The following is a 27,351-nucleotide window of genomic DNA, read 5'->3' on the forward strand; positions in this document are numbered from 1 at the left end:
ATTGCCAAGGAAACATCCAAAGCTTCAACGGTTCACAAAAAATTTATAATTAAAACCTCACTCCCATAACTATAAAATGTGTAAATTAGAATTACTGAGTGAAGATGGAAAGGCAATATATAAACCAATAAACAATAGACTTTGCCAAAAAAGAAAATAATAACCAAAGGCAATATATTGTGGAAAAACTCAAACCAAGTGGAAATTAAAGTGAATTGTTTAACTGTATCTGATGATTCTACTACTGAAATAAAATCAGACCTCCCAACAAAGGTATGCCCATCAACACCACAGAAAATGCTTCCTACTCTGCTTAAATAATTAAAATCACTCTATAACCAGGAGGATATGGCAACCATATGTATGCTGATTACAAAAAAAAATGAGTCTACATATAAGGATAGTTTATTTTATTGTCTTCATTAAAAAGGTGACACATTCAGAGACATAGCCTGGCTCCAGGCACATTACAGGAGGCTTTGAAATGTCCTTGAAGGGCATGTGGCAGGGAAACTGAGCTCCCATCTTTGTCACCAAGCAAACTTTCTGTGTTCTGCTTCAGAATAAATGCAAATAGGAATTAGAGCTTATGCCGTCATCTCACTGATGTTGAGCCTACACAACTAGACTTGCTGATATTCAAATGGCTTTTTTCCAACCCATGTTCAGTTGGATTCCAAGCAAGAAGGCACACTGGAATAGATCATTTCTGTTTAAGAGGCAGCATGAATGGCATAGGCACAAATCAAAGTTTAAGTAATGGGAGTGTTAACATTCTAGGTCTATACCGATCATAAGTGCTATAACAATTAAAGCATCAAGTCTTTTAGAAGATCTTCTATTATGAGATCCTTCTTCAGATAATATGATGACATAGAGCAATTAAATTTTATATTGATAAATATAAATAAAAGTGAGGGAGAGACCGAAGCAACAGTCTCATTCTCATTCATTCAGATATTCATTTAACAAACATTTACGTAATAGCTTTACTTTGGATCCCTATGGCTTTGAATTCAGAGATCACTCTGGCAATGCCTGATCCTGTCCTCTTCAACCCTTTTCTTCTGACTCACCAGCAGCTGGTAAGCTTTTCTTATTCCACTGCCAGAGAAGGTTCTCTGTGTCTGACTTATGGTATGTATTCTTAAAAATATGTATGTCTCTTATTTTTTATTTTACTATAAAAGTTCCAAGAGGTCAAATGTGGTACATTTATTTCATAGATTATATAAAAGAAAGCAGTTTTAAGTCATACTTGGACCTTTTCTCTTCACTAACTTCTTTTACATCCTTAGTGATCTTATTTGATCTTCATATTATGTATGCCCACACACTGAAAAGGCCCAAATTTGTATCTCAAGCCTGGACCTATTTTGTAAATCCAGTTGTCTTCTTGACACTTCTACTTGGATGTCTATTTGATACTTCACACTTAACATCTACAAAGTGGAACTTCTCAATCCTGCTTTCACATTCTTAGGCATCTTAATTAATGACAATTCTATCCTTCCAATTCTTCAGGGCAAAATATGGTGGCATTGTCATTGACTCCTCTCTTTCTTTCATATTCTAATACAAGCTACCCTAAAAATGTAAGCAGAACCTGACCTCTTCTCACCAGCTTGGTGGTAGCTCCTCACAGCTTCTCACCTGGATTACTGTGATAGAGTCCTCACCTATTCTCCATCTTCTGACCTTGGCTTTCTATACTCAGTTCTTAACACAGCAGTTAAAATGATCCTTTATTCTTCCACTTAACCCTTCCAATGGTTCCCATCTCAGAATAAATGCCAAGTTCATTCAGTGGTCCCCAACCTCTGGGTTGCAGACCAGTACTGGTCCGTGGGCCATTTTGTACCTGTCCACAGAGAAAGAATAAATAACTTACATTATTTCCATTTTATTTATATTTAAGTCTGAACGATGTTTTATTTTTTAAAAGTGACCAGATTCCTTGTGTTACATTTGTCTAAGACTCACTCTTGACACTTGTCTTGGTCACGTGATACATTTATCTGTCCCACCCTAAAGGCCGGTCAGTGAAAATATTTTCTGACATTAAACCAGTCCATGGCCCAAAAAAGGTTGGGGACCACTGCTCTACATGATTGCTCATCCTCACCCTCCTTCCCTTACCTCTCTGATTTCATCTCTACCACGTTCTCGTTCAGCCAGTCGGTACTAAGCTACATGGCCACAGCATGCACACACCTTCTGGTCTTTGCACTTGCTGATCTTTCTTTCTGGAATATCCTTCCCCCACATGGCTGGCTCTTCACTTTAATCTTTGCTCAAATGCTATTTTGTCAGTGAGGACTTGTTTTCTACCACCTTGCCTTCTCAACCTCCCATTCCTGCTTTATTTCTTTTCATAATACTTGTCATCTTTTTATTTATAATACTCTTAATCTTTTACTATTTATTCAAATATTTGTTGAATGAATTAAAATGAATTAATTAAAAATGAATTAAAATAACAAATATTAATTGAAAGTGTGCTTAATTAAGGTAACAATTTCTATTTAAAAGTATTAAAAATTATGCAATCAAACCATATTTACTTAGCATTATGCTTATTTATAAAGAGAATTTGAAGGACACTTTGACATAGACATTAATAAAAACATTTTAATTTCATGAAATATCAGTTTGTCTTCTGATTAGCTTGCTGGGTTGTATGGATCAATCATATATACTTCTCGTGTTTCTAAGTGAAGATCTTCTGTGTTAGGGCTTTTATTTGTATAATAATGGCTAAATGAAAGAAGAAAGAAAAAAGTAAAATTTTTACTCATGGTCATAATTTGTATAAAGATGTAACAGTTGTTTGTTTCCATAATTCCCAACAAATAGTAAGTAATTTTCATGAATGATTCCATTCTTATTATCCTAAGCAGACTATTAAATAATCCCCACTTCTTGGAAAGGCTCATAAAAACAAATAACTTGCAAGGCTGCTAAGTAATCAATTCAAAAGGTGACATTAGGAAGCTTTACCTGAGATCCAAGATTCTTTGTGACTAATAACTAACTCTAGTTTGCAACAAAAAAAATATATATATACAAACGAAGCCTTTTTTTAGTATATGATCATAAATTCACCCTTGTGGAACACAATCTTCCAATCTAATTTAAAAGGGAATTTTTATATTTAAGGTTTAATTCAAAATCTTTACATGGTCATACAGCACTGAAAGCTTTTAATGATTTTTAGAAGAATATTTACTTTTCCTCTTAGAAAGCACATAATTTCACTTTCTTGAAATTAGTAAAGGATAACAGAATGTGATTATAGTACCATGTGGAACTCTGAAGTAAAAAATTACTGGGGAAGAAAGATTATTTCTAAGGTTACTTACAGCATGTCTCTCACTACTGTATTAAAGTGGTCAGCTTATAAGAAGAGCCATTAAGAATATTATAAAATGGTAAATTTAGATCAATATGAATTTATATTTTATTAAAATACTATAGATGTCTAGAAAAAATAGCATAGGTTTTCCTTCAAATGTTTAGAAGGCTTTTATAAATATTTAATTTTTTATAAGACATCCATTTTTAAGTGATCATTCATCTCACTTAAATAATATTTAAGGCTGCTCAAATGTCTATATCAGCTATCAAAAAGTAAACTCAATATGGTTAAAATGGAAATAAAACAACAGGGTGATGCTTATGAATTTAGTTTAACATGTATGTTTGGTTCATATCAATTCAGGCACTTAAATAATAGTAAATGATGTAATCATGTTGATATATTTAATAATGATCAGACTGGAACATTATGAATTATTTGAGCTGGTAGACATTTCCAAAGGTTGCAGATTCTCCTACACGTGCCATGTCCTGATAGCCAACTTAGGAAGGAGCATGAAGGAAAGAGATAGAGACCACATTTTCTATTTATTTAAATTTGTAATTACTCTTGGCTAAAATGACCTTCAATTTTCTGCAAGGAAATCCAAGTAAATGACATCCCTATTTTTTTTTCTTCTTCTCCCTTGAATTTTCTGGAACTACTACTGTCTCTTAGATTTCCTGCTGCTTCTTGACTGTTCCTTCCTCTCCTTGCCTTACTGTCCTGTGACCATTTCTCATCCCTATTTTTATCTTTTAAGTTTTTTTGGTCCCAAAGACTCAACTCTGATTTAAATGTCATCTCCTGAGTCCAGGCCCCTCTCCTGAGTCCCACATCACAGGTGCCACAAAGTGGCATAGTCAGAACTGAACTCATCCTCTTCCGCCAGAAACCTGCCCCTCTCCTCTTTTAGTGAAATACAAGGACCACCCAGGGACCTTTACTCGGCTCTTTCTCCCTACTCTCAACTGGACACCCAGCCCTGGAAATCCTATATTCTTAATAGCAAAGACATCTCTTGCCTCTGTTCCAGCCTCTTGATCCCTGCCACAGCTGTGTTGGCTGATGGCCTGATCCTGCTCCCTTGTAACAATGCAAATCTGGCCTAGCTCCTGACAATTTTTCTAGATTCCCCAAATGTCTATTAAATGGAATATTAGTTCCAAGGGATGTTAAAAGCATTATATGAGATTAAAAGAATTGTGCAATCAAATTAGTTTTTAAAACAGGCTTTTATAGTCTAGGATGTTAAATATTCTCATGGTGGATGTGAATCTCCATGAGAAATATAGTATGCCGTATTTTCTTTTTTTTCTTTTTTTTTTTAAATTCATTTTGGAGAGGAGAGAAAGAGATGGGGGGGGGGAGGAGCAGGAAGCATCAATGCCCATACATGCCTTGCTTGACCACTGGTTGGAAGCTGGTGACCTCAACAATCTAGGTCGACGCTTTAACCACTGCACCATCACAGGCCAGGCCACAATATTTTCTAATCTTATTTAGTCATAGAATTCCCCTTTGCTTGAAGTCATTCACAACACCATGGTTCTGTGGCACATCCTCTGGTAGATGCTACAGTGTAAAGTACATCCCAACTGTAGACCCTTGCCAGACTTGCTGTGCTCGGGCCCTCCTAGATTTAGAACAAACTACTCAGGTTCATAGATGTCATCACTGTATAGTACCAATGTAGTCCTTTCATGTCTAATGCTTTGATTTGACACAACTGTGAACAATGTAATCAGGTGGTACTGGTGGCATGCTATATAAAGGATCCAGGTGACTTGGTATTTTAAAGAAATTTTGCTGGAGTTTGTGGGTGACATATTTGGGGTGACATGAGAATTTGATATTTGATTAAATTAGAATATTTTTCAGAAAGTCATTTGGCAATTTTATTAAGCGTTTAAAAGATCTTACCTTTATCCCTAGTAATTCTAGAAATCTATGTTCTGGAAGTAAGCACTTGTACATGTGAAGAGGTTTATTAAAAGGCATTTCTTATATCTTTATTATCAAGAGAAATGTGGAAGCAGCCTAAAATTTCCACATTACAGAAATAAATATAATAGAACAATATACTATTATGTAATTAAAAAGAAGGCATGATTTAAAGACACAAAAATATGTACATGTGCAAAATGAAAAATAATAAGGCAGGAGACAATAATGCCAAATTTTCAGTTTAAAAAAGAAAAGAAAAAGAGAATATAAGAATAAGTTTATACAGGACTATACCAAAATCTCTGCAGATGTTACTACTAGGATGTTTTCTTTCTCTTTTCTAGAATTTTTATAATATGTCATCTGAATATACATCATTTATTTTTTTTTAATATATAGTTTTTTAGATTTTATTTATTCATTTTGGAGAGAGAGGAGAAAGAGATAGAGAGAGAGAAAGGGGGAGGAGCAGGAAGCATCAACTCCCATATGTGCCTTGACCAGGCAAGCCCAGGGTTTCAAACCAGCGACCTCAGCATTTCCAGGTTGATGCTTTATCCACTGCGCCACCACAGGTCAGGCAATATACATCATTTAAATAAGTGCTCAATATCTTTTTAAGACCTTACAGGTAGGGCTTCCTGTATATTGCATAAAATACCATATTCCAGCTCTCACATTTTCATATTCCTTTCATGCGATTGTGCTTCTTTGTTTAGTTTCAGGCAAGAAGCTGAAACCGTTAGTGAATTTTGGTCTCACATACATTGAACTTACCGTTCTCTGCGTTTTAATAGCAGGTATAAAGTGACACCAATCAACAAGAGAAGAACTAAGACACCTACAGAAAGACCTAGAAAACAAAAGAGCAAGTTTCACAGGCCAGAAAATGTGACCTACATCGTTTTGAAGTGATTGTGGGGCCTATTCCTAGTGGGGGAGAATGTGGTAGGTTACTGTCATACTTATCTTTTCTGAGCCATATAAATATAGAATTCCTAAATAATTATACTTGAGCCTCAGGTTTTTCTGGCTCAACCCAGTTCACACCAAGCATTTGACTACCGGGTTAAGTTCTGTTTGACTTTTCTATTCTTTCTAGTTTTATTAGTAATATCTTAGTCATTGGGGTAGAATTATGAGCACATCAGGATCCCATAACTTTGTATAACAATATTTAACTTTCATTTGTGAAATATGTTTTTCTACTGTAGAATAAGCCTGCCTATTCTGATACTGCCAAATCACATCAAAGACCAAGAGTTAATGTAAACTAAACTTTCAGTGTAGAATCTGCAATAGCTGGCGTTCAAATTATGTATTCAACTCTATCTAAAAGTGACAGTTTGTAATGTAAAGCGCACATAAAAAATTCCTTAAAACACCAAAAATGATAACTTCTTATGAGTGAAAGAGAAAAAGATTAGTAACAATCTGGCAGGATATAAAAACTCAAATTTTATGTAAATGTTTATAAAATATCATTAGAATATTTTTAAGTATTTAAAAAGAACTTACCAGCAAAAAGAGGAGCAAGTGTGCCTAAGGATAATCCAAAATCATAAACATATTAGTCCAGTTGCATAATTCAGTGTAGTCCAAAGTCCCATGGCAGTGCCCTGGGAGCTAGCACTGTCTCTAAGTTAACACTCCTGTCTCTCCAAATCTACTTAAAAAGATGGATTGGAACCTTAATTCTACCCACCCTTACTTAATTGTTTGTATAACAACTCATTGGACTTAAAAAATTTTTTTCACTTTAATGTGGTAAGTTGGGATGGTTCATCAACTAAAATACCAATATACTCAGTATGATCAGAAATTTCTCAGGTTCGAATGCAAATATTAACTGTTAAAATGGGTTGTTTAATATATTTTTTGAGATCTCTGTTCAATTGGTAAGAATTTATAAATTAAGAGTCAGTAATGAAAAAAGTCTCAGCAGCAACTCCTTACAAAATGTAAGGTGATTAATTTTGTACCTTTTAAGCTAGTGTTCCTCTACTTTTTTTCTTTACTTCCCTCATTCTTGGTAAGTGTTGATTTTTCTAGAATAAACTATCAAATTCAAGTTTGTCTGTTACTATTTCACTAGTTATAGCCTATATAAATTTAAAACCCAGGAATCCTTGCCTGACTAGGTAATGGAGCAGTAGATAGAGACTCAGACAGGGTAGCAGAGGGCTCAAGTTCGAAACCCTGAGGTCACCGGCTTGAGCGCAGGCTCATCTGGCTTGAGCACAGGCTCACAAGCTTGAGTGCAGGGTAGCTGGCTGGCTTCAGCCTGGAATCATAGACATGAACCCATAGTCAGTAGTTTAAGCCCAAAAGTCACTAGCTTGAGCTAGGGGTCATTTGCTCTGCTGCAGCCCTCCAGTAAAGGCACATATGAGAAAACAATCAATGAACAATTAAGGAGCCTCAATGAAGAGTTGATACTTCTCATCTCTCTCCCTTCCTGTCTGCTGTTCCTCTCTCTGTCTCTCTCTTTGTCTCTGTCACACACACACACACAAAATAATAATAATAATAATAAAACAACCCAGGAATCCTTAACATTGAGGGATACCCATTACTCTCTTCTTTCCAGTGAGACAAGACCAGCAAAGTCCCTTACACTTACCTTGTAATTTGCAAACAGCCAGGGGAGGGTTCCACTGGTGATCCTCCTGGCACTGGCTCTGGGGACTGCCTTCCAGGGTATATCCATCTTCACACTCCAAATTAACAACTGCTCCATACTGATAATTTTTCCCAGGCACCAGCCCCTTCTGGATTCCATTCAAATACTCTGGGGAGCTGCAGTTTACCTCTAAAATCATAGGAAGCAAACTCACCAATGAAGTAGGTAGTGCACTTAATGGAAAGGTTTGTAAAACCAACTTAGTTCATTCTTAGTAAGAGTAGCCTCATTGAAATACCAAAATAAAAACCTAGGAAGAGTCAATGTCAGTTTTTTTTTTCAAATGTCAGTTTTAATAACCTCCAAGTTATTTAAGCCAGGTTATTTTCTTTCTTTTTCTACCAGTTTCTAAATTGGTAGCTGGTTAATTTTAATGACATGCTACAGAAATTGTGAGGCCTAAATGGGTAAGAAATGTGAATAACTGTTTGATCATCATCAACTATTACTCTCCAATTCTTCATACACAGGCATGCATCTTCCTTTCTTCTTTTCTCTCTTCAGTATAGGGGTCAGTACAGTGTGATTTTGTTTTGAATCCTGACTTTAGGACTTCCTAATGTGTGGTCCGGGGAAATTTATAAATCTCTTCATTCTACTGAGACTTCCTCATAATATAGAAATAATAATAGCACCAACTTCTTATCATTCTTACAAAGAATGAATAAATAATGCTGTGATGAACATGGGGGTGCATGTGTCTTTGTCCTTATGTACCACTGTTTTTTACTTTTTTGGGGGGTGAGGGAGAAAGAGACAAATATACAAAATATACAGTGATGGAAATGATTTGACTTTGGGTGATAGATATACAGCATAGTCAGCAGTTCAAATGCTATAGAAATGTTTACCTGAAACCTATGTACTCTTATTGATCAATGTCACCCCATTAAATTTAATTTTCTAAATAAAAATTTTTAAAGAAGACAATGCAAGCATAATGCTATGCACTGTATCAGATATACAGCAGAAAGTTCTCAACAAATATTACATATTAACTCACTTCTCATATTCCATATGGCTATTAAAAATGACACTCTGAAACATGTATAAAAATATATCCATAATCAGAAAAATACACTGAAAAAAACAATGTGCTTTTTCATTAGTATTTTGTGATACACATTTATAACTGTAATCACAACGTAATTTCAATTTACACTTTGGTTGTTTAATTTATGTAAGCATTTCAATTTTCTATATTTCAATGTCTACATAAATGATCACTCATCAGATAGACTACACCTTAAGTCACTTTTCTTATTTTTGGTATTTAGATTAATTAATCTATTAATGAAGACATTTATTTGGCAATTTTAAATTTCAAAGTAACTAAATGAACATATCTGTTTGGGGCAAATTTGATTTAAAATAAAAAAAAATAGATAACGCACCTTTACAGTATGGTTCAGGTTGGCTCCAGGTTCCCTCATGTGTGCAGTGAAGGAGTGCGTCTCCCACCAGCAGGTAGCCTTGGTCACAGCTGTACAGGATTGACGTTCCAGGAGAAAATCGAGCTATATCGCCACCAGTGTGATTCCCATTGGGGATCTTCAATGGAGTTTGACATCCTACAAAAGCTTAAATACCAATAAAAAAATGATCTTTAATTTACCATCAAGGAACACATAGCCAACACTATCTGCAGGTGATAGCCATACAGAAGGGAAGAAGGGAGGCAGGCAACAAGCCAACAAATTAGAACTGGTAACATCCATATCAGCTAAACCAAGCAGCACTGGACAGAGATTTGCACTGCCCACATATGTTGTGTATGATTAGAAGAAAAATGTCAAAAGTAAGATAATGAAACATCAATGGTTGCAGCCTACGATTGTAGTCTCTCAGCCCAAAGTATTCTTCCTTTTCCCTTTAAATAGTAGAAAGGCTATAGTCTAAGGGTCACACACTTAAATGCTCACAGTAGCCAGGAAGTGGATCCACCACATATAGCAAAGGAGAGAAACCTGCCCTTCTGAAAATGACAGCCAAAGCCAGAGCGGATTAAGGTCGGTTGAGGTCCTGGGTATAGAATAAAATATTGGGCCCCTTATGAAAAAGAGAGATACAGGGAAAATAAAAATACATGTTAACCATATTTTTAAATAAATAATAAATATTATGTACTATTAATGTTAAAATTACACATATGAAACCAAACTTGGTGTCATTAGAAAAAATATAAAGTTGGACTTTTGTGGGGCCCTTCAGAAGTCAGGGCCCAGGGCACCCACCCATTGTGCCCCTCATTAAATCCACCTCTGGTCACATTCATAAGAGATTTCAGTTCCATATAGAAAATGTTCTGCCTTCACACCTGTGTGCCTGCCATTGTCTGTCACTGGTGGAGGTTGGCAGTGAATAGCTGCAGAAGAGATTCAGGAAATTCTACTTCAGCTCGTATACCAACATGGACAATCCTCATTCAGATACAAATAAAACTATGCCATAACAGTAAAATTATGTAAATTTACAAACTGTCTTATGTTTTCTTTAAAACAGTTATACTAATATTTCTGATTGTTTGAATAATACATAATCACTCAAAATGTAAAAATACAGTAAATAAGAAAGAAATACAACTATAATACCATAAACTAAAAATATAAACTATATATATATATATTTATTAATCTTTAGCCTTAGCAGATATTCAGTTCCTACTTGACAACTCTGATTCCCAATGACAGTGATGACCAAACAGTGAAAGATATTTCTAATCTTAGGTACATTGAGCTAGTACACATAGACTGTTGAGGTAGTTTTAGATTTGTTCCTGAGGGGCCTGCCCCCTCTAAACCCCTACAACTTAACTGATAATTTTAATTTCTATCCTACCTTTACAGAGTGGAATCTTTTGGAACCAAACCCCATTCTCAGCATCTTCACACTCACGATAAGTGTGCCCACTCAGCTCGTACCTAGAAAGAGATTATAATACATTTCTTCTAACCAATATCACACCTCTGAAAACTAGCCTCCTCATGCCACAAATTCAGGGGAACACTTAAGTAAGAACTTCAGTAGAGAAGAATTAAAACCCTTGACCTCTACATATAACAGCTACTTTAGATTCACAGTTGATCACAGCAAAACTATTTCCATGTCAAGAAAGAACTAAAATGTCAGAGATGCTCATTCAACTTTGGAATCTCATATTCTCAGTGAGTGTGGCAATGAAGAACCTCTAAAGAAAGTCAGCAAGACAAGCTAGGATAGAATTAATGCACAGAACAAAGTAGAGCCCCCCTCTAAATGGATCATCTCATACTCACCCATCCAGACACGATGTATTAAATGCAATCACTTGTGCGTCAACTGGAAGCTCTTGAACATTTTCTCTCACAGGCTGACATGGTACTTCTAGAGGAGTGAAGTTGGAATTACTTATACATGCCTGATGTCAAAGAGGAAGGTAACTCTGGAACTGAAAGTACCTTCACACCAAGGGGCAGGACTCCAATTTCCTGGAGGCATACAGTGAATGGATTTGTTTCCCACAAGCAAGTAGCCAGGGTCACAGGTGTAGTCTACAGTCATCCCAGAGACAAAGAGGACCCTATTTCCACCTGTGTGCCGACCCTGGTGGAGCCCAGAGGGTGGCTGACAGCCTGAAGAGAAAACTCCCCACATAAATACCAACAAAAGAGGAATTAATACTCAAGAATTTAAGTGTACAAAATTTGACAACAGACTGTCTTAAACATTTAAGCCAATGATCATAAAGCTTTTTGCATACAGTATTGAAACTGGACATTTAGCTTCCATTATCTAACTTGAATATATTCTGGACACAGGAGGCATTTACATGAAAACATATGCAACACACAAAATAGTCTGTTACAGATGGAAGAAATGGGATAGTAATCTGTGCCCATTGACATTTTCCATGACTCTAGTTTAGGGTAGGGGATAAGAATAATAAGAATAATAAAGAAAATACCATATATTTTTTCCCATTGGGTTTTTACCTTTTTCACAAACTGGTATTTCAGGATCCCAGGTGTTATTGTCTTTGCAACGAATCTGACTGCTGCCTTGCAAAGTAAATCCATCATCACACTTGAATGTCACACTGTCATTGTAGAAATATGGGGCTTCCTTGCCCAATATCTTGTATCCGTTTTCAACATGCACATGTGAGCACTGAACAGCAGGGAGGGAAAGTTTGCAGAGAGGAGCAGGGCTGCTCCAGATGCCTCTCTCTTGATTGTTGCCTGTACAACGGATGGTGTGCTCCCCAATGAGGTTGAATTGTACTCCTTTCTCTGGCCCAGGGTTACATGTATAAGTGACTGTGGTTCCATATGGAACATCTTCTGAGGAACTCCCTGTGTGTGTCCCATTGTAGATAACAGGGGGCGGTGGGCAGGTGATTTCTGGAGAGGTGAGAAGTGATTACATAATTCTACTTCACTGTTAGACACCAAAGAAGAGACGTGAAGCTGGTTATGAACCTGTTGTTATCACATTTCCTGGAGGATATGGGCAAGTTTTGATGATATAAGATATATGAAAACTCATTATGTGTTTAAATAGATTTCACAGGAAAGATTTTTGTGACAGAAATCTTTGTTAAAAGTGAACATTTAGGCTCTGGCTGTAATCTCAGTAGGTTACAGCATCATCCTGATATGCTAAGAGTGCAGGTTTGATCCCAGCTGGGGAACATATAAATCAGTAGTGAATGTGTAAAACAACAAAGTGAAAGTTTTCTCTCTTGCTCTTTTCCTATTTATCTCTCATTAAAATAAATAAAAATAAAAAACCCATAAATATGTACATCAATATCATATTGTGAGTTAGTAAAGACCAATAGTTAATTATTAACAAAATTGGGATTGGTTTTCTAATAAATAAGAAATAATAGGTGAATAAAAAGCACAGGGGCATAGAATTAAGAATTAATTGTTTTTCAGTGCTATTTCTGTGCTGAAGTTTATATGATAGTTTAGCCAAGAATATTTGTTGTTGAGTGAGCATCTACTTTTTGACAGACAATTTTCTCATTTACAAAGTAGGTATGGTATCATTTAATGATAATAACTCTGAACTCTGCAGTCTTATGCTGACTTTACAGATGAGTGGCTAGAGTTTCAGAAAAGTTACATCAATCAACCAAGATCATATGAAGCAACAGGTACAGAATATGAGTTCAGATCACACATCAATTGCCTTTTTCTCCACTAAACCACAGTGTATCCTCACTGCTTACAGCATTTTATCATATATATTGCTAAATCACAAAAGAGAATCAGTAACTGAATACATATATTTTTTTTCTTTTCCAAGTGAGAGGAGGGGAGATACAGAGACAGACTCCTGTATGTGCCCAGACTGGGATTCACCTGGCAATCCCTGTCTGGAGCCGATGCTCTGCCCTTCTGGGGAGGCTGGAAATCAAGCTGTTTTTAGCCCCTGAGCTGGAAGGTGGCATGGAGCTATCCTCAGTACCCTAGCAAACAAGCTCAAAGCAATTGAGCCATGGCTGCTGGAGAAAGAGATAAAGAGAGAGAGAGAGAGAGAGAGAGAGAGAGAGAGAGAGAGAAGTGGGAGGGAAAGAGGTGAAGAAGCAGATGGCCACTTCTCCTGTGTGCTCCCATCAGGAATCAAACCCAGGAAAGCCACATGCTAGACCAATGCTCTACCACTGAGCCAAACAGCCAGGGCTACTGAATACATTTAAAATAAGTGGTTTCTATGCTTTGGAGTAGAGAGACATGACAGTAGAAAGACAGCAAAACTGTTGAAGTTAATAGATTAGCATCTAATATTTTTAATCCCACTAAATAGCCTAAAATAGATCTCCCAGGACATACATAAGTCTCACATTGTTTTAGGTTCTCCATTTTTGTTACTACTCATCTTTACAAAAACTAATTTCCATGAACCAAGGAATTGTGCCTTGACATTGCTGATAAATACTCCCATCTAACCGGGACCTAGAGGTAGAGTCATGTCATTTTGCAATCTAATGACCACTAACCTAAGCAAGAGCTATTGGCTCAAAGCAGACTCACTGCTTTCAGGGCAAGAAGCAATAGGAACAATAATGTAGCCAGCATCAGCTCCATCCCCCTTGCCCAAGCATAGTTCCATGCATGGAAAAATTGCATGATCAACACTTCCATGAGCACATGACAGGGTCTTTGAGGGAAACTTACAAAGAGCTTGCAGTGTGCACTGAGAAGCCAGACCTAGTTAGGCTGAGCCAGCACTCACTCACCCTTCAGCACAAGAAGAGTTAATATTTGGTCTAATAAATTGGTCCTGGGGTTTTCTATAGAGATGCTTTCCTACTGGTTCACACTCTGCCACTAAAAGAGAGACTAGGATGAGAAACCAACTCAGGGCAATCTCAAAATCACTAAATATGTGCAAGCAAAGCCTGGCACCTTTGCATTTGGGGGCAGTGGGTGCCCAGACCCCTTCAGAGGTACAGCGAATCGATTCTTCTCCCACCAGCACATAGCCAGGGTCACAGCTATATTTTATAGCTGTTCCAGGCTCAAAGCGAATCCCGTGTCTGTCTTCTTTTTGCCCATTGAGGATTTGAGGAGGGGTTGCGCACTCTACAGGGAAAGAAAAAAAAACTTATATAAACAACAGTAACAGGAAAAAAAAACTGGCATCAATGCTATAATTTCACTCTGCCGGCATTTGTGTGGTATAGGAGGTATCTTGCAGCCCAGTTTGGAGTAATTTTAGATCAGTGGATGTTGATCTTTGTCTCATTTCTGCACCCAGGCTGCTGCAGATTTTTGCTCACTTCCCACTCAGTACTTTACTTCCTCTCTTGTCTCTTCCTTTCTTAAGGAATCACCTTGTATGCTTTCAATGGCAGATTACAACACACCCATGGGGTGGGGGCATTACTGACTTCCCTTTAAAGGCATCAGTATTAGGACACACAAGATATTTTGCTCTAAAGAAATGGGCAACTTAGTGGTCCTAAGTTATTTTCCACAAGGATACTCCCACAGAATGAACTAAGGGTGGGGGTAGTGTTAAAAAAGCCTTCTACATAATTTATAACCACTGTACATATTCAGTAGAATTGGGAGACTAGAAACTGGAAAAGGCCCTGCTTAGGTTCATAACCTCATCCTCTAGTTCTCTGAAAAGAGGAGACAGCACCACCTTTTCTTGGTATCAGAACACTCACCCCTCTCACAGACTGGTGGGGATGGCTCCCATGTGCCTTGGGCATTACATCGTATTCCCTTGCTGCCTTTCAAGGTGAAGCCAGACAAGCAAGCAAATACCACAGTGTCATTAGACGAATATTGATCTTTCCTCCCAGACAATATTTGGGCTCTTAGGACCTGGGGAGGTAGACACTGAATCCCAGAAACAGAAAGTTCGCAGCGTGGGGCAGGGCCACTCCAGGTCCCGGTCTTCTGACTGTTGGTGGTACAACGGATAGTGCTTTCCCCAATCAGGGTGAAGTTCAAGCCTTCCTCTGGGCCCGGGTCACAAGTATAAGTGACTGAGCTTCCGTATGGAACGTTCACTGAAGGGTTGCCTGTATGTCTTCCTCTGAGAATAGGAGGTGGTGGTGGGCAAAGAATTTCTAGAGAAATTGCAGAGAAATGACAAGGTTGTATCTGGACTGCAAACTAAGAAAGCTTCAGACTTTATCCCACTCTCACCTCCTGGCCTCAAGGACCAGGATGTTTGAATCCCTAATGAATCAACCAAGGCAGCAATAGCAATATAGTTCAAAATTATGATTTATTCCAGAATATAAATAATTCTGCTGATACCTGCATTTCTTCTACTGAATGTATGATTTCCTTTATGTGCATGGCCTGGCTTACAACTCTACTTATCTTTTCAAGAAAGAAAAACGTAGGAACCCTGTTTTACTTGAATAAGCAGAGAATAAAGTGGTAACTGAAGGATGCTTCAGTTATAACCCTTAAAGATGTCTAGGAAAGATAACTTCTCTATAGGGTTCTGTATAGTAACAACTGAATCAAAAGCTTTTAGTTCAAATTCTTCAGTGTCCTGTTGAGCCTTGGACAAGGAACTAGTTGCAAACCACAGCTGTGTAACCTACCTTTACATACTGGCATGTTGGTCCATAAAGCTCTCTGTCCAGCAATTATACATTTACTGGAAGGTTGGCCTTGTAACCAATACCTGGAGACAGAACGTGGTTTATTCAGAACTATCAAGCAGTTGGTGAAATCAATAATCTTTACTAAAGTCCAAGGCAATTTCATTACATTTCTGTGCATTGACTCTTACTAGCATTTTCTCTCACAACCTCACCCAGGCTGTCCATAAATCCTCACAGAGAAGCCTTCCCAGGACACGTCATGTATGGATAAGCCAAATCTATTAAAAATATAGGCCCTGCAGACACTCACCCTTCATTACAGGTAAAGTTCACAGTTACACCAACCCGAAGGCTTGGAGGCTCCTTTATCTCCCCGTTGTGAAATGGTCCTGGAGATTCACACCGCATCTCTAAGGAAACAAGTCAAAGATGTGCAAAGCATGGCAAATAACAGAATAGCCTAATTTCTGTAAATTGATTGTCAATTTAGGGCACCTTCACATTTTGAAATGGCAGTACTCCAGTCTCCTGAAGACAAACAACGGATGGTTTTCACTCCAACAAGCAAATACCCAGGTAAGTCACGAACAACCCAGGGACAAAGGCACTAACATTCTTTCCTGTGTGATGTCCATTGGGGATCATGGGAAGTGATGGACACTTCAGGAGGAAATCTTTACAAATACACGTTAGAAAGAATGGTCATCACATGAAACATCCTTCACAATATAGATTTTCACATAGTATGTGGATCCAAATAAATGACACATGACCAGTCATCATCAATTTCCAACTTGATCTTTTTTTTATTATTATTGTTTTTTGCATTTCTCTGAAGCTGGAAACGGGGAGGCAGTCAGACAGACTCCCGCATGAGCCCGACCGGGATCCACCCGGCATGCCCACAAGAGGGCGATGCTCTGCCCCTCTGGGGCATCGCTCTGCTAAATCCAGAGCCATTCTAGCACCTGGGGCAAAGGCGACAGAGCCATCCTCAGCGCCTGGGCCATCTTTGCTCCAATGGAGCCTTGGCTTTGGGAGGGGAAGAGAGAGACAGAGAGGAAGGAGAGGGGGAGAGGTGGAGAAGCAGATGGGCGCTTCTCCTGTGTACCCTGGCCGAGAATTGAACCCGGGACTCCTGACACCAGGCCAATGCTCTATCACTGAGCCAACCGGCCAGGGTCAACTTGATCTTTTAAAGATCAAATGACTGGAGTTTAATCATATCTATTTTATGCATCAAATAAGCCATTGTTTTCCTTTTTCAGTTATATATCATATTATGATTTTTGTGAAAAATTTAAATTACCAAAGCAGTTCATTTTCAAAGATATACTCATCCAACACTTCAGTCTATTCTCTGCTCCAAAAGAAATATATTATTAGAAAGTTATCCTGCTAGATATGAATAATATAGTTTTGTGGGACCCTGTATATGATACATATATACATAAATATTGGGTGAGTATAGGTGTACTCACATATTATTCTATGCTTTTCTTTCTTTTCTTAATAATTTGTGTATGATATCTTTTCATGTCAATACATATAGATCTACCTAAATCTTTATAAAGGTTTAATTATTTTATATAGTCACCTCATTTTGTGACTATCTTCTGATCTTCCTTACATCCAATATTACATATCTAATTATAAATGCATATGTAAAAAAAATTTTCCTAAAATTTTTCAACTCATTAATTGATTTAGAATTGATTAATATTGTTCTCACAAAAAAATAAAGAGTTAATTTTTTGATAAAATGTCAAATATGCTCATGGTTGTAATTATATGATTGAAATTCAGATTTTGATTTCAGCATCAACATAAACCTAATGAAATGAAAATACATGAAGAACTTATTGTGATCTTTACTTTTAAAATCATTTGATTAGAAACATTACGTTGAGGAGATGACTTGTGGAAAGAGTGGTACCTCAGAAAGTGTTTAAAGAGGCCACATAGAACAGGACATCACTTTTGTCACACTGTGTTAGCTGCTATTTACAGATGAGATTCAAATACAGGGTATAGTTTTGCTAATAGACCTCACATTTCTTCTCATTTTAACATTAACTTAGACATATAGTTTAAAACCATACAATTCACTCAGCACCAACAAACTCTGGCCCCCAATCTTGTAAGACTTATTCAATTATTAGGGATGATCAGTTACTTTTTCCACTAATACTTTAAAATTCTTGTCTATTGATATATATTTGTTAATATTTGTGACAAAAAAAAATCAAAAGTAGGACACCTTAATTTTTTATCCTTTCTCATGCTTTCTCCTTCACCCCCACCATTCAAATGTTGACATAGTTCTTCCTTCAAATTGTACAAAGCATTATCTGCACAGAAATGCAGAGATCTATTCTTTCTTACTCACCGCTCTCACAGATCGGTAGTGGTGTTGGCCCCCATCTCCTATTTGCTTGGCACCAAACAGTCTTGTTTCCTTTCATGGTGAAGTTGGAATTACAGGTAAATGTTACAGAATCACCATGTCTGTATGGTGGCCTCGATCTTCTATCTCTCTGTGCTCCTGGTACTGTGGGCACAGCGCACACAGAATGTTTGTTGAAATATTCACACGTGGGGGCAGCTTTATCCCAGACTCCTTTCTCTTGGTCTTTACTTATGCAAAAAAGATTTTTTTCTCCAATAAGGCGGTAGGCAGGAAAACAGCTGTACCTCACCAAAGTGTTAAGAGTTATGGGGCCAGAAACATAACTATTCCGACCATTGTTGATAGGAGGAGGAGGTTCACAAGAAATCCCTGAAAAAATTTAGAAAAAGAAATATGTGATGGCATTTCTTATGACAACAAAAAGACTCAGATTTAGATTAAATGTCCAAATATAGGTTATGTCACTTTGTCAGGACAGACTTAGAAATTTGTATAATTTTTTCTTACTCACAGTCCTTACTTCTCACCTTGCTCCTAAATTCTTACATTTGCCTTGATCCTCAGCTAACATATCGATATAGGACTTATAAGCACCAAACAATGACAATAAAAGAGAATTCATTAAATATTTCTGAGTCTAACCGATTTTAATAAAACAAAAGGCAAACAGCACATGAAAATAATATGCTAATAACATGCTAATCACATGAGGAGAGGCACCATGGACTAATGTAATGAGGGCTCAGTACACCTGGTATCAAATCCTCACTGTCCTTCAATAGCTGTATGATCTAAGGCAAGTTCTCAGCTTCTCTAAGCCTCAGTTTCCTGTACTACTGTATAAATCAAACTACTTTATAAGGTTGTAATAGAAACCCAGACAGATAAAAGTACGTAGAAGGGGCAAATACAATACCTGGAATGCACAAATTATTTGACACCTGTTTCAAACACCCAACTGGGGCTATAAGTGGTGAAAGTACATTCTGTCCCTCCACTAAAGGTACTTCAGTCTCACTACAGTCATTTGTCATCCTCTCATGATGTACCCTTTGAAAAATCCACACAAAGTGATCAATCAGGGGTTTGGAATTATGACCTGATATCCTTTATTTACTTGCCCTAATGTTAATTATTTATAGCTGCATTGGTATATGCACATGTTTCCTGAGTGAGTTTCAGAACAAATTGAAAAGTGCCAATCTCGAGAACTGCTGGTTGATATCATTTAACTCCAAGAGTTGCTCAACAGTAGAGGAACTGGTGTAAGAACACATGACCAAACCATTTCAGCACATCAGTGCTACTCAGTTTCAGAGGGAGTAAATTTCCGGAGGCTTTATCTCAATATAAATAGAATACTCAAAACAATATGTAGTCAAGTAAATAAATTAAGTTTTGGTCTGCCTTCTAGAACATACAGAAGAGTGGCATATCCTTGTTCAAAGTACACAAATGGATAAGATGTTATAAAGGATAAATGCATGAGAACACATCAAAAATCAAGAGGCAAGATTCATACTTATTTTATTTTCTACTAAGGTTCACAGAAAGTAAACTTATTATTCCAGAATACTCACATTCCTTCTGAAACACACTGACTAGAAGATTTGCCATTTAACCAGTACCTTAAACAATAAGAGTTGCAAATCATCATCAGAACAGACTAATTCTCAGTGGCATGCAATTAATTATGTCTCTCACGTATGTGGTAATAATCCACTCTATTTTTAAAGCAATTTAGGCTTAAAGAAAAAGGTCAAGATTGGTTGTGAATCAGTTCAGCAATGTGATGACTTCAGACCAGGTTAAAAAAAAAAAAAAACACAGGAAAAGAAACCCCAATGATTATATATATATTTTAAAGTCACTCTTTTCTTTTTGACATCTAAATGTCAAGATTCCTTTGACCAGTTAGAAGAAAAAACCCTTAGTTTTGAGTGAAGAAAATATCAAAGATCTTATTTCCTAAGCTTACCCCAAATAGCTCTTCTTACTATAAACCTTCATCATTCACTCATTCTCCATAAGAGAAGCCTTAACTTCTGACCCTAAACTGTGTTTTTTGTAGTTGATAAAGGGATAATTCCCAGTTTTGTCTGGCCACACACAATACATACACTTAAAGAAAACCAACAGGATTTGGTAAATGACAGAATTCTTAGTCATAAAAGGAAAAAAATTTGGTAGAGAGGATAAAAGAGAGAAAAAAACAGTACTATCTTTACAGATCATATTTTTCAATGCTTAGCTATGAATCATGGGTCTTAATTCAGGCCCTATCACCTCACACTCAGCCCTCATCACAAACAAAAGAAACCTCTGCCCCAAGCTGAAGATTAGGAGGAGCCACCACGTGGCCCTTGAGAAGTTGGTATGGAATGGCATCACATGATTTCACTAGGAAAAAAGACAAGGCTGGCACATGAAGAGTCAGGAAACAGTTGAGCTTCCTTAGGATGCAATAGAACTTTAAGCACCTTCACATTTGGGGGCTGTATGGCTCCAGTTTCCCAAGGATATACACTGTATAGTGTTGGCTCCAATGAGAGTGTAGCCAGGCTCACAGCTGTAGGACACTTCCTGTCCAATTGCAAAGAATTCCTTATCCATTTGGTTATAATTACCATGGTGGACATGTTGAAGTGGTACACACCCTGAGAAAAGAACAGGGTCAGAGGCCTTTTATTTCTGAATTAAGAAATTTCTTCTCTACAAAGGAAGTCAACTTGAGGCTGGCAGGGGTGGGATGAAGGTGGTCATGTCAACTGTCTGAAATGTAAAGTAGTGACTCATCTAGTGAGATGGAATGGACTAACCTGTATTACATTTTTTAGACCATGCTACTACCATTTGCTTTCTCTCTCTTGATCTGTACCAAAAAACATTAAATTCACTTGTCATTTTCCACTTAATTTAACTAACAGGATCTTGGTTTGCCTCTCACTAACATTGTATTTAAGGTAACAACTTTGGTAATACATTTGCACTAGAAATATCTGCCTCATTTTTCCTGTTTCCCAAACCAGGTTGATGAAGATACTGAGCCTTGTAAGAGGGGCTCTGAGAGGTGTCTTGTTTTTTTAAGTTAGATATTTCTCAATGAGATGAAGGAAGAAAGAGAATGTAGGAAGAGACTCAATCTTAATTCTAGCCTAAATGTATTTTTTCAATATGAGAATGTGTAATTCTGCAGTATTTTAAATCAAATATGACATCAGCCAATTTCCCCCATTGACCTGGCCAAATGGATTAAGAATTTATTTTATTCTTATTTAAATAAAATCCAATCATACATATGTTTGGAAAAATATTTAATCATTAGCTATGGTATATCTGGTTTTCCCTTTTTTTCTTCTTCTTCTCCTCTTCTTATTCCTCTTTTTCTTCTTCTTCCTCTACCTCTCCCTTCCCCTCCTATTCCTTGTTCTTCCTCCTCTTCTTCTTTTTAAGCAACTCTCCATGTTTACACTCCATTGCTGGGTGGTCTGTATACCATGATTAATCTACATGGGGTATAAAAGTTTGGATTTATCTCCTTAATTCAGGATATCTTCAAAGAGTCATTCCAGTTTCATAACTTCCCATAGAGTTGCCTGAGACCTTCACTGAGATTGCCCTCACTCTCAACTTCTTCTTTCCAGTTCTGATTTCTTTTTCTCTTGCTTTTCATGAATGTTGAGCCTAAGAACACTTCCACAATTTTCTTACTCAATAACTTTGTCTCAGCATTTTTTCTCTGGCGACCTGACATGTGATAGCCACCAACAAGGTGTGGAGAAGAGGGTGTTTGTCTATTTCCAGCGGCAGATGGTCCAATGACTCATATGAATTATTCCAGCAAGAAATAGTCTATTAACTGCAGAACCTGAGGACAATTCTGCCTGGAATGATTACACTGGCAGGAACTTTTTAATGTTGTTGCAAATACAATTTCCAAATTTATTTTCTCTTCATAAGCTTCTGAAGGTTATGGAAAGACATATAAATTAACATCTTAGTTTATACAGAGGCCAGTGGAGACAGAGGTATTTCTTTGAAGACATCTACAGTAGCATTTACATAATATATAATGTTTTAAATTACTCAGTCTATACTGATTTTCCTTGTTTCTAATTTAGTAGCACTTATTCTGTACTTCATAATTTGCTTCTAATCTCTAGGCTTCTACTCTTTGCTGTTCTATTGTGATGTCTTATCTTCCCAATAAGTTTATGCATTTATTTTTCTGAAGTCAAAACTAATTTTTAAGATTGTTTGGAATTTCTCTCAGGGATTCCCCTCCAAAAGACAATATATAAAGACTTCAGAGTCCCCACTAACCATGGGGACTCTTTAAAAAAATGTTTCCCCATGCTCCCACCTCCCTCGTCTTTGGCAAACAACAGCTTGTTCTCTGTATCTATGGGTCTATTTCTGTTTGGTTTTATTTGTTCATTTTTGGTTATTTTTTTGTTTTGTTCACTTATATGTTCCATATAAAGTGCAATATTATGGTATTTATTTTCTCTCTCTGACTTATTTCACTTAACATAATACCCTTTAGATTTATCTATGTTGTCACAAATGACAAGATTCCATTATTTTTTATTGTTGTGTAGTATTTCATTATATATAATTATATAATTAATAGCTATAATATACACTACTCCTAAAAATTAGAGGATCAGGGAATGTGCAGATACTTCAGTACTTTCAGCCTTTGGATAGTGCATTTTCACCAATGAAATAAAAGTTGGTTTTGTATCTCATTTGCATAATTGAACAACTTTCTTTGACTTGTTGTTTGCTTTTCTGATGTTCTTTTGTTTTTGTTTTTTAACAGGGACAGAAAGAGAGTCAGAGAGAGGGATAGACAGGGACAGACAGACAGGAATGGAGAGAGATGAGAAGCATCAATTATCAGTTTTTTGTTGCGAGACCTTAGTTGATCATTGATTGCTTTCTCATATGTACCTTGACCACGGGCCTTCAGCAGACCAAGTAACCCCTTGCTCGAGCCAGCGACCTTGGCTCCAAGCTGGTGAGCTTTTGCTCAAACCAGATGAGCCCGTGCTCAAGCTGGCGACCTCGGGGTCTCAAACCTGGGTCCTCTGCATCCTAGTCTGACGCTTTATCCACTGTGCCACTGCCTGGTCAGGTTCTGATGTTCTTGTTTAAAAAAAAAATCAAATACTTCTTTTTTTTATTGCTTCATATTCATTTTGAAATATCCCCTAATTTTTGTGAGCAGTATATAATTATATAAGCAATATTCCATTTTATATATCTATTATCTTTTTTTAGCTATACATCTATAGTTTGACACTTATGTTGCTTCCATACCATATCTTAGCTATTTTAAGTAATGTTGCAATAAATATAGGGGTGCATATTTCTTTTTGAATTAGTGTTTTTCTTTTCCTTTGGCTAAATACCAAGAAGTGGTATTGCTTGGTAGTATAGCCACTCTATTTTCAATTTTTTGAGGATTCTTCATACTGTTTTCCATTTTTGCTGCACCAATTTACAATCCCTACAACAGTATATGAGGATTCCCTTTTCTCCACATCTTCACCAGCTCTTGTTCTTTCTTTTCTTTCTTTCTTTCTTTCTTTCTTTCTTTCTTTCTTTCTTTCTTTCTTTCTTTCTTTCTTTCTTTCTTCAGTAAGAGGAGGGGAGGCAGAGACAGACTCCCACATGTGATCTGACTGGAATACCCTTAAAAGCCCACTAGGGGGCGATGCTCTGCCCATCTGGAGCGTTGCTCCATTCCTCAGAAACCAAGCCCTTCTTAGAGCCTGAGGTGGAGGACATGGAGCCATTCTCAGCTTCAGGAGCCAACTCACTACACTCGATCCATGGTTGCAGGAGGGAAAGAGAGAGAGAGAAAGAGAGAGAGAAGGGAGGAGTAGAAAATCAGATTGGAAAGTCTCCTGTGTGTTCTGACCAGGAATCAAATCTAGAAAAGTCACTCACAGGGCCAATGCTCTACCACTGATCCAAATGGCCAGGGCTTCTCTCATTTTTTTTTACCCTAATTTTACCTGTTTCTTTCTTTTTTTTCTTTTCTTTTTTTGCCCTAATGACCTATAGTTTTTTTTTCTTTATTTATTTTTAAAATAGAGACAGTTTTATTTTACCTTTTCAATTATACTTCACATTTATTATTATTAGTTTCTGGTGTATGACATAGTGGTTAAACATTTATATAATTTATAAAATGATTCCTCTGTAAAGTTCAGTGCCCACCTGGCAGAAAAGTTATTACAGCATTATTGGCTATATTCTCTATGCTGTACTTCACATCACTGCGAGTATTCTGTATCCCGATTTTACCTTTCAGCCTTAAACTTAATCTGTTCTTCCTCCCTCTTCATTTCTAATTTTGTTACCTTCCATTTTGTTTTCTATTCCTTTTATTCATCTATTTTCCTTTATTCCAGACAGTTTCCTTCAACATCTAATGTTGAGCCTAATCTTTATTTATTTTTTTAATTTTTTAGTTTTCTTTTTACCACCACTGTTCTTCCTCCTTCCCCTCATAAATGTACTTTTTATTGCTCACCAAGAAGAAGACTGGAGTAAAGTGAACCTTGAAGGCTCTGTGAACTGGGAAAGACAGAGCCTCCCCGACCCTCAGCTTTCCCTGCCTTAGCTTTTAAGGCACCACTGAAAGGCCACTCTAAGTATGGCTCTTTAAAAAACCTCCCCCTGGAGGCAGAAGGAATGTTTTCCTGGGCTCTGAGCTCCAGAAAATATTATATTTAATTTTCTGGCACTTAATAGTTACATAAAAGTTGATGCTGATGTAAAATTCTTGGGCATTTGAAACCACAAGTGTGACAAGACACACAAGATCTCTGCATTCTGATGGAGAGAGGACAGAAAAGATAGGTATGGATGAGTGACTACAAGTTAGGGAGGATTTGAACTGGAGTGTGTGTGTGTGTGTCCCTGAGATAGGGTGGTCAGAGATCTCTGAGGGTGTAACATTTCAACTGAGTTTGAAGGATAAGAAGGACCCAATGATGCAAGAGGCAGGAGGAGAATGTTCCCAGACTGAGGGACAACAAGTGCAGAAGCCCCCAAATGTCAGAGTTTAGCTTGCCTGATGAGCACAAGTCTTCCCTTCCATCAGTCACTTAGTTATGTGCTGCCAGAGAATCATGCTCCTTACTCCCAGAACACCTGCCTTGGGTTACAACAGACTGGTATTATGGTTAGGTTACTGTCTCCAGTCTCAATACATTATAGCAAACATTTTTGATTGCCTATTGTGTGCCTGTAAGTAACAGTGGGCAAACCATAGTCCCTGTTTGTATTCTAGTGTGTGACTTTATGTGTGTGTATTTGATGTGTACGTATGCGTTAGTGCAAAAAAAAAAAAAAAAAGTAAAATAAAGACCATAAAAATAAGAGTGCTTTGTTATTGCTCACCAGTGTATCCCCAGAACTAGCACAGGACCTGGCACTTACCATGCAAATATTTATTGAATGAATTCTGCTAAGGACAGAATGCAGCCTACAAACTGTATATGTAATAGGATCTTACAAATAACTGGGGCATAGAAACACAGGTACATATAAAGACAGAAGGTAATATACTCAAGTGTTAAAAACGGGTACACATCTTTGATTGTGTACATTTCATAAATAAGCATTCCTTTTGTGGCAGATATATTTTAAAGTACATATTCCATTCAGTGAAACATGAAATAAATGTAGCGGATGGCCTTTAGCTTTAGTTTCTGAGTGGTAAGAGAAAATCATATTAACATTTCTTAGAATAGTCATTTCTCATTAAGTTTGGCTGCCAATGTTTTTTGTTGTTGTTGTTTTTAGGTTGTTTTGCATCTCCCCTCAGACAGGACCCAACATATTGAAGAAAAGAAACAATGCCAAAAAGCCATTTGGCAATAGGATAGAATATCTAATAGAATAGAATCTTCCTATATAAAATAGGAACACAAAGATGAGTCCATGGCGAAACAACAACAACAAAATCAGACTGATATTGGCCAACAAGCAGCTTATTACCTTCATGTATAACAGCAGTGCGCTCCCTTCCCAAGCCCTCTAACCCCCAGGACCCAGAGCCTTCTCTCACCAAAGTGCTATGCGCGCAACATGCGCTCCTCGTCCTCTGTAGGAAGCAAACAGTGAACTTCCTTCCCCACTGCTGCCCTGGACACTTCCACAAAATACAATCCAGGCAACACCCGCCCGGAATCCCTAGCCCAACCCAGTGGGGCACAACACACCACTCACCAGCGCGTCACCTCGCACAGGGAACTCAGCGCAAATCTTCCCCATGGGCGCACCACGGGCACTAGCAACATCCCCGCGCACCAGAGCAGTCAAAAGTAAGCCCTCACCTTGAGCAGAGGGTCTGCACTTCTCATTCTGATTGATTCTGCTCCAAAACACCTGCAATTTTATGCTAAGGACACAACTTAGCCCGGCAAACATCTGCCATGCCCAGAGTCCCGCGGGGCTTAGTGCGACCACGAAGCAACCAACTTCGCGCCTTCAATACTGGATTCTCATCTGCTCACAGAAAGACTAGGGCATATCTGGTCACGCCTCCACCCCTACTTCGCACCACGCGGGTGGATCCAGTCCCCTTCCTCCAACCGGATCCACCTAACGAAGTTGGCATGCCCTGGCCTGGGACAGCCTGCTCCCCGACCTCTCCAGTTCTCCTGGAGTGCACGCCTTCTCCAAACTCCTACCGAAGGCTGTGGGTAACCAGAGCACTAGGTCCACCAAAACGATCCCAACGAAGCTCCAAGAATAAAGGAGACTCTCGGAGCTGCGAGGAGCTGTCACTCGGTTCCCGCCAGACGCCAACATTTTCGAGGATATCAGCGGGAAACCGGAGGGCTGAGGAGCAAGTACCTCACTGA

The 27,351-nt window shown here is 37.7% G+C and overlaps 1 protein-coding gene across 2 annotated transcripts; it reads right to left on the reverse strand.

Moving 5' to 3' along the window:
- LOC136326086 (complement receptor type 2-like) lies at window positions 1–27,351 on the reverse strand. Of its 2 annotated transcripts, XM_066261475.1 has the most exons (16): window positions 27,178–27,351; window positions 18,443–18,832; window positions 16,364–16,463; window positions 16,051–16,133; window positions 15,154–15,561; window positions 14,384–14,560; window positions 11,960–12,367; window positions 11,426–11,599; window positions 11,264–11,351; window positions 10,827–10,909; window positions 10,306–10,353; window positions 9,383–9,568; window positions 7,929–8,117; window positions 6,824–6,847; window positions 6,083–6,158; window positions 1–2,757 (listed from the first exon to the last, which is right to left on the reverse strand). In XM_066261475.1, the coding sequence occupies exons 1-16, from the start codon at window positions 27,296–27,298 to the stop codon at window positions 2,664–2,666; spliced, it is 2,649 nt and encodes an 882-aa protein (XP_066117572.1). In that variant the 5' UTR covers window positions 27,299–27,351; the 3' UTR covers window positions 1–2,663. The 2 variants fall into 2 exon arrangements, with proteins under 2 accessions (XP_066117572.1, XP_066117573.1); XM_066261476.1 differs by lacking the exon at window positions 10,306–10,353 and having other exon boundaries at window positions 11,426–11,611.

Source organism: Saccopteryx bilineata, chromosome 2 (genome assembly GCF_036850765.1).
Source record: "Saccopteryx bilineata isolate mSacBil1 chromosome 2, mSacBil1_pri_phased_curated, whole genome shotgun sequence".
Classification (NCBI taxonomy): domain Eukaryota; kingdom Metazoa; phylum Chordata; class Mammalia; order Chiroptera; family Emballonuridae; genus Saccopteryx; species Saccopteryx bilineata.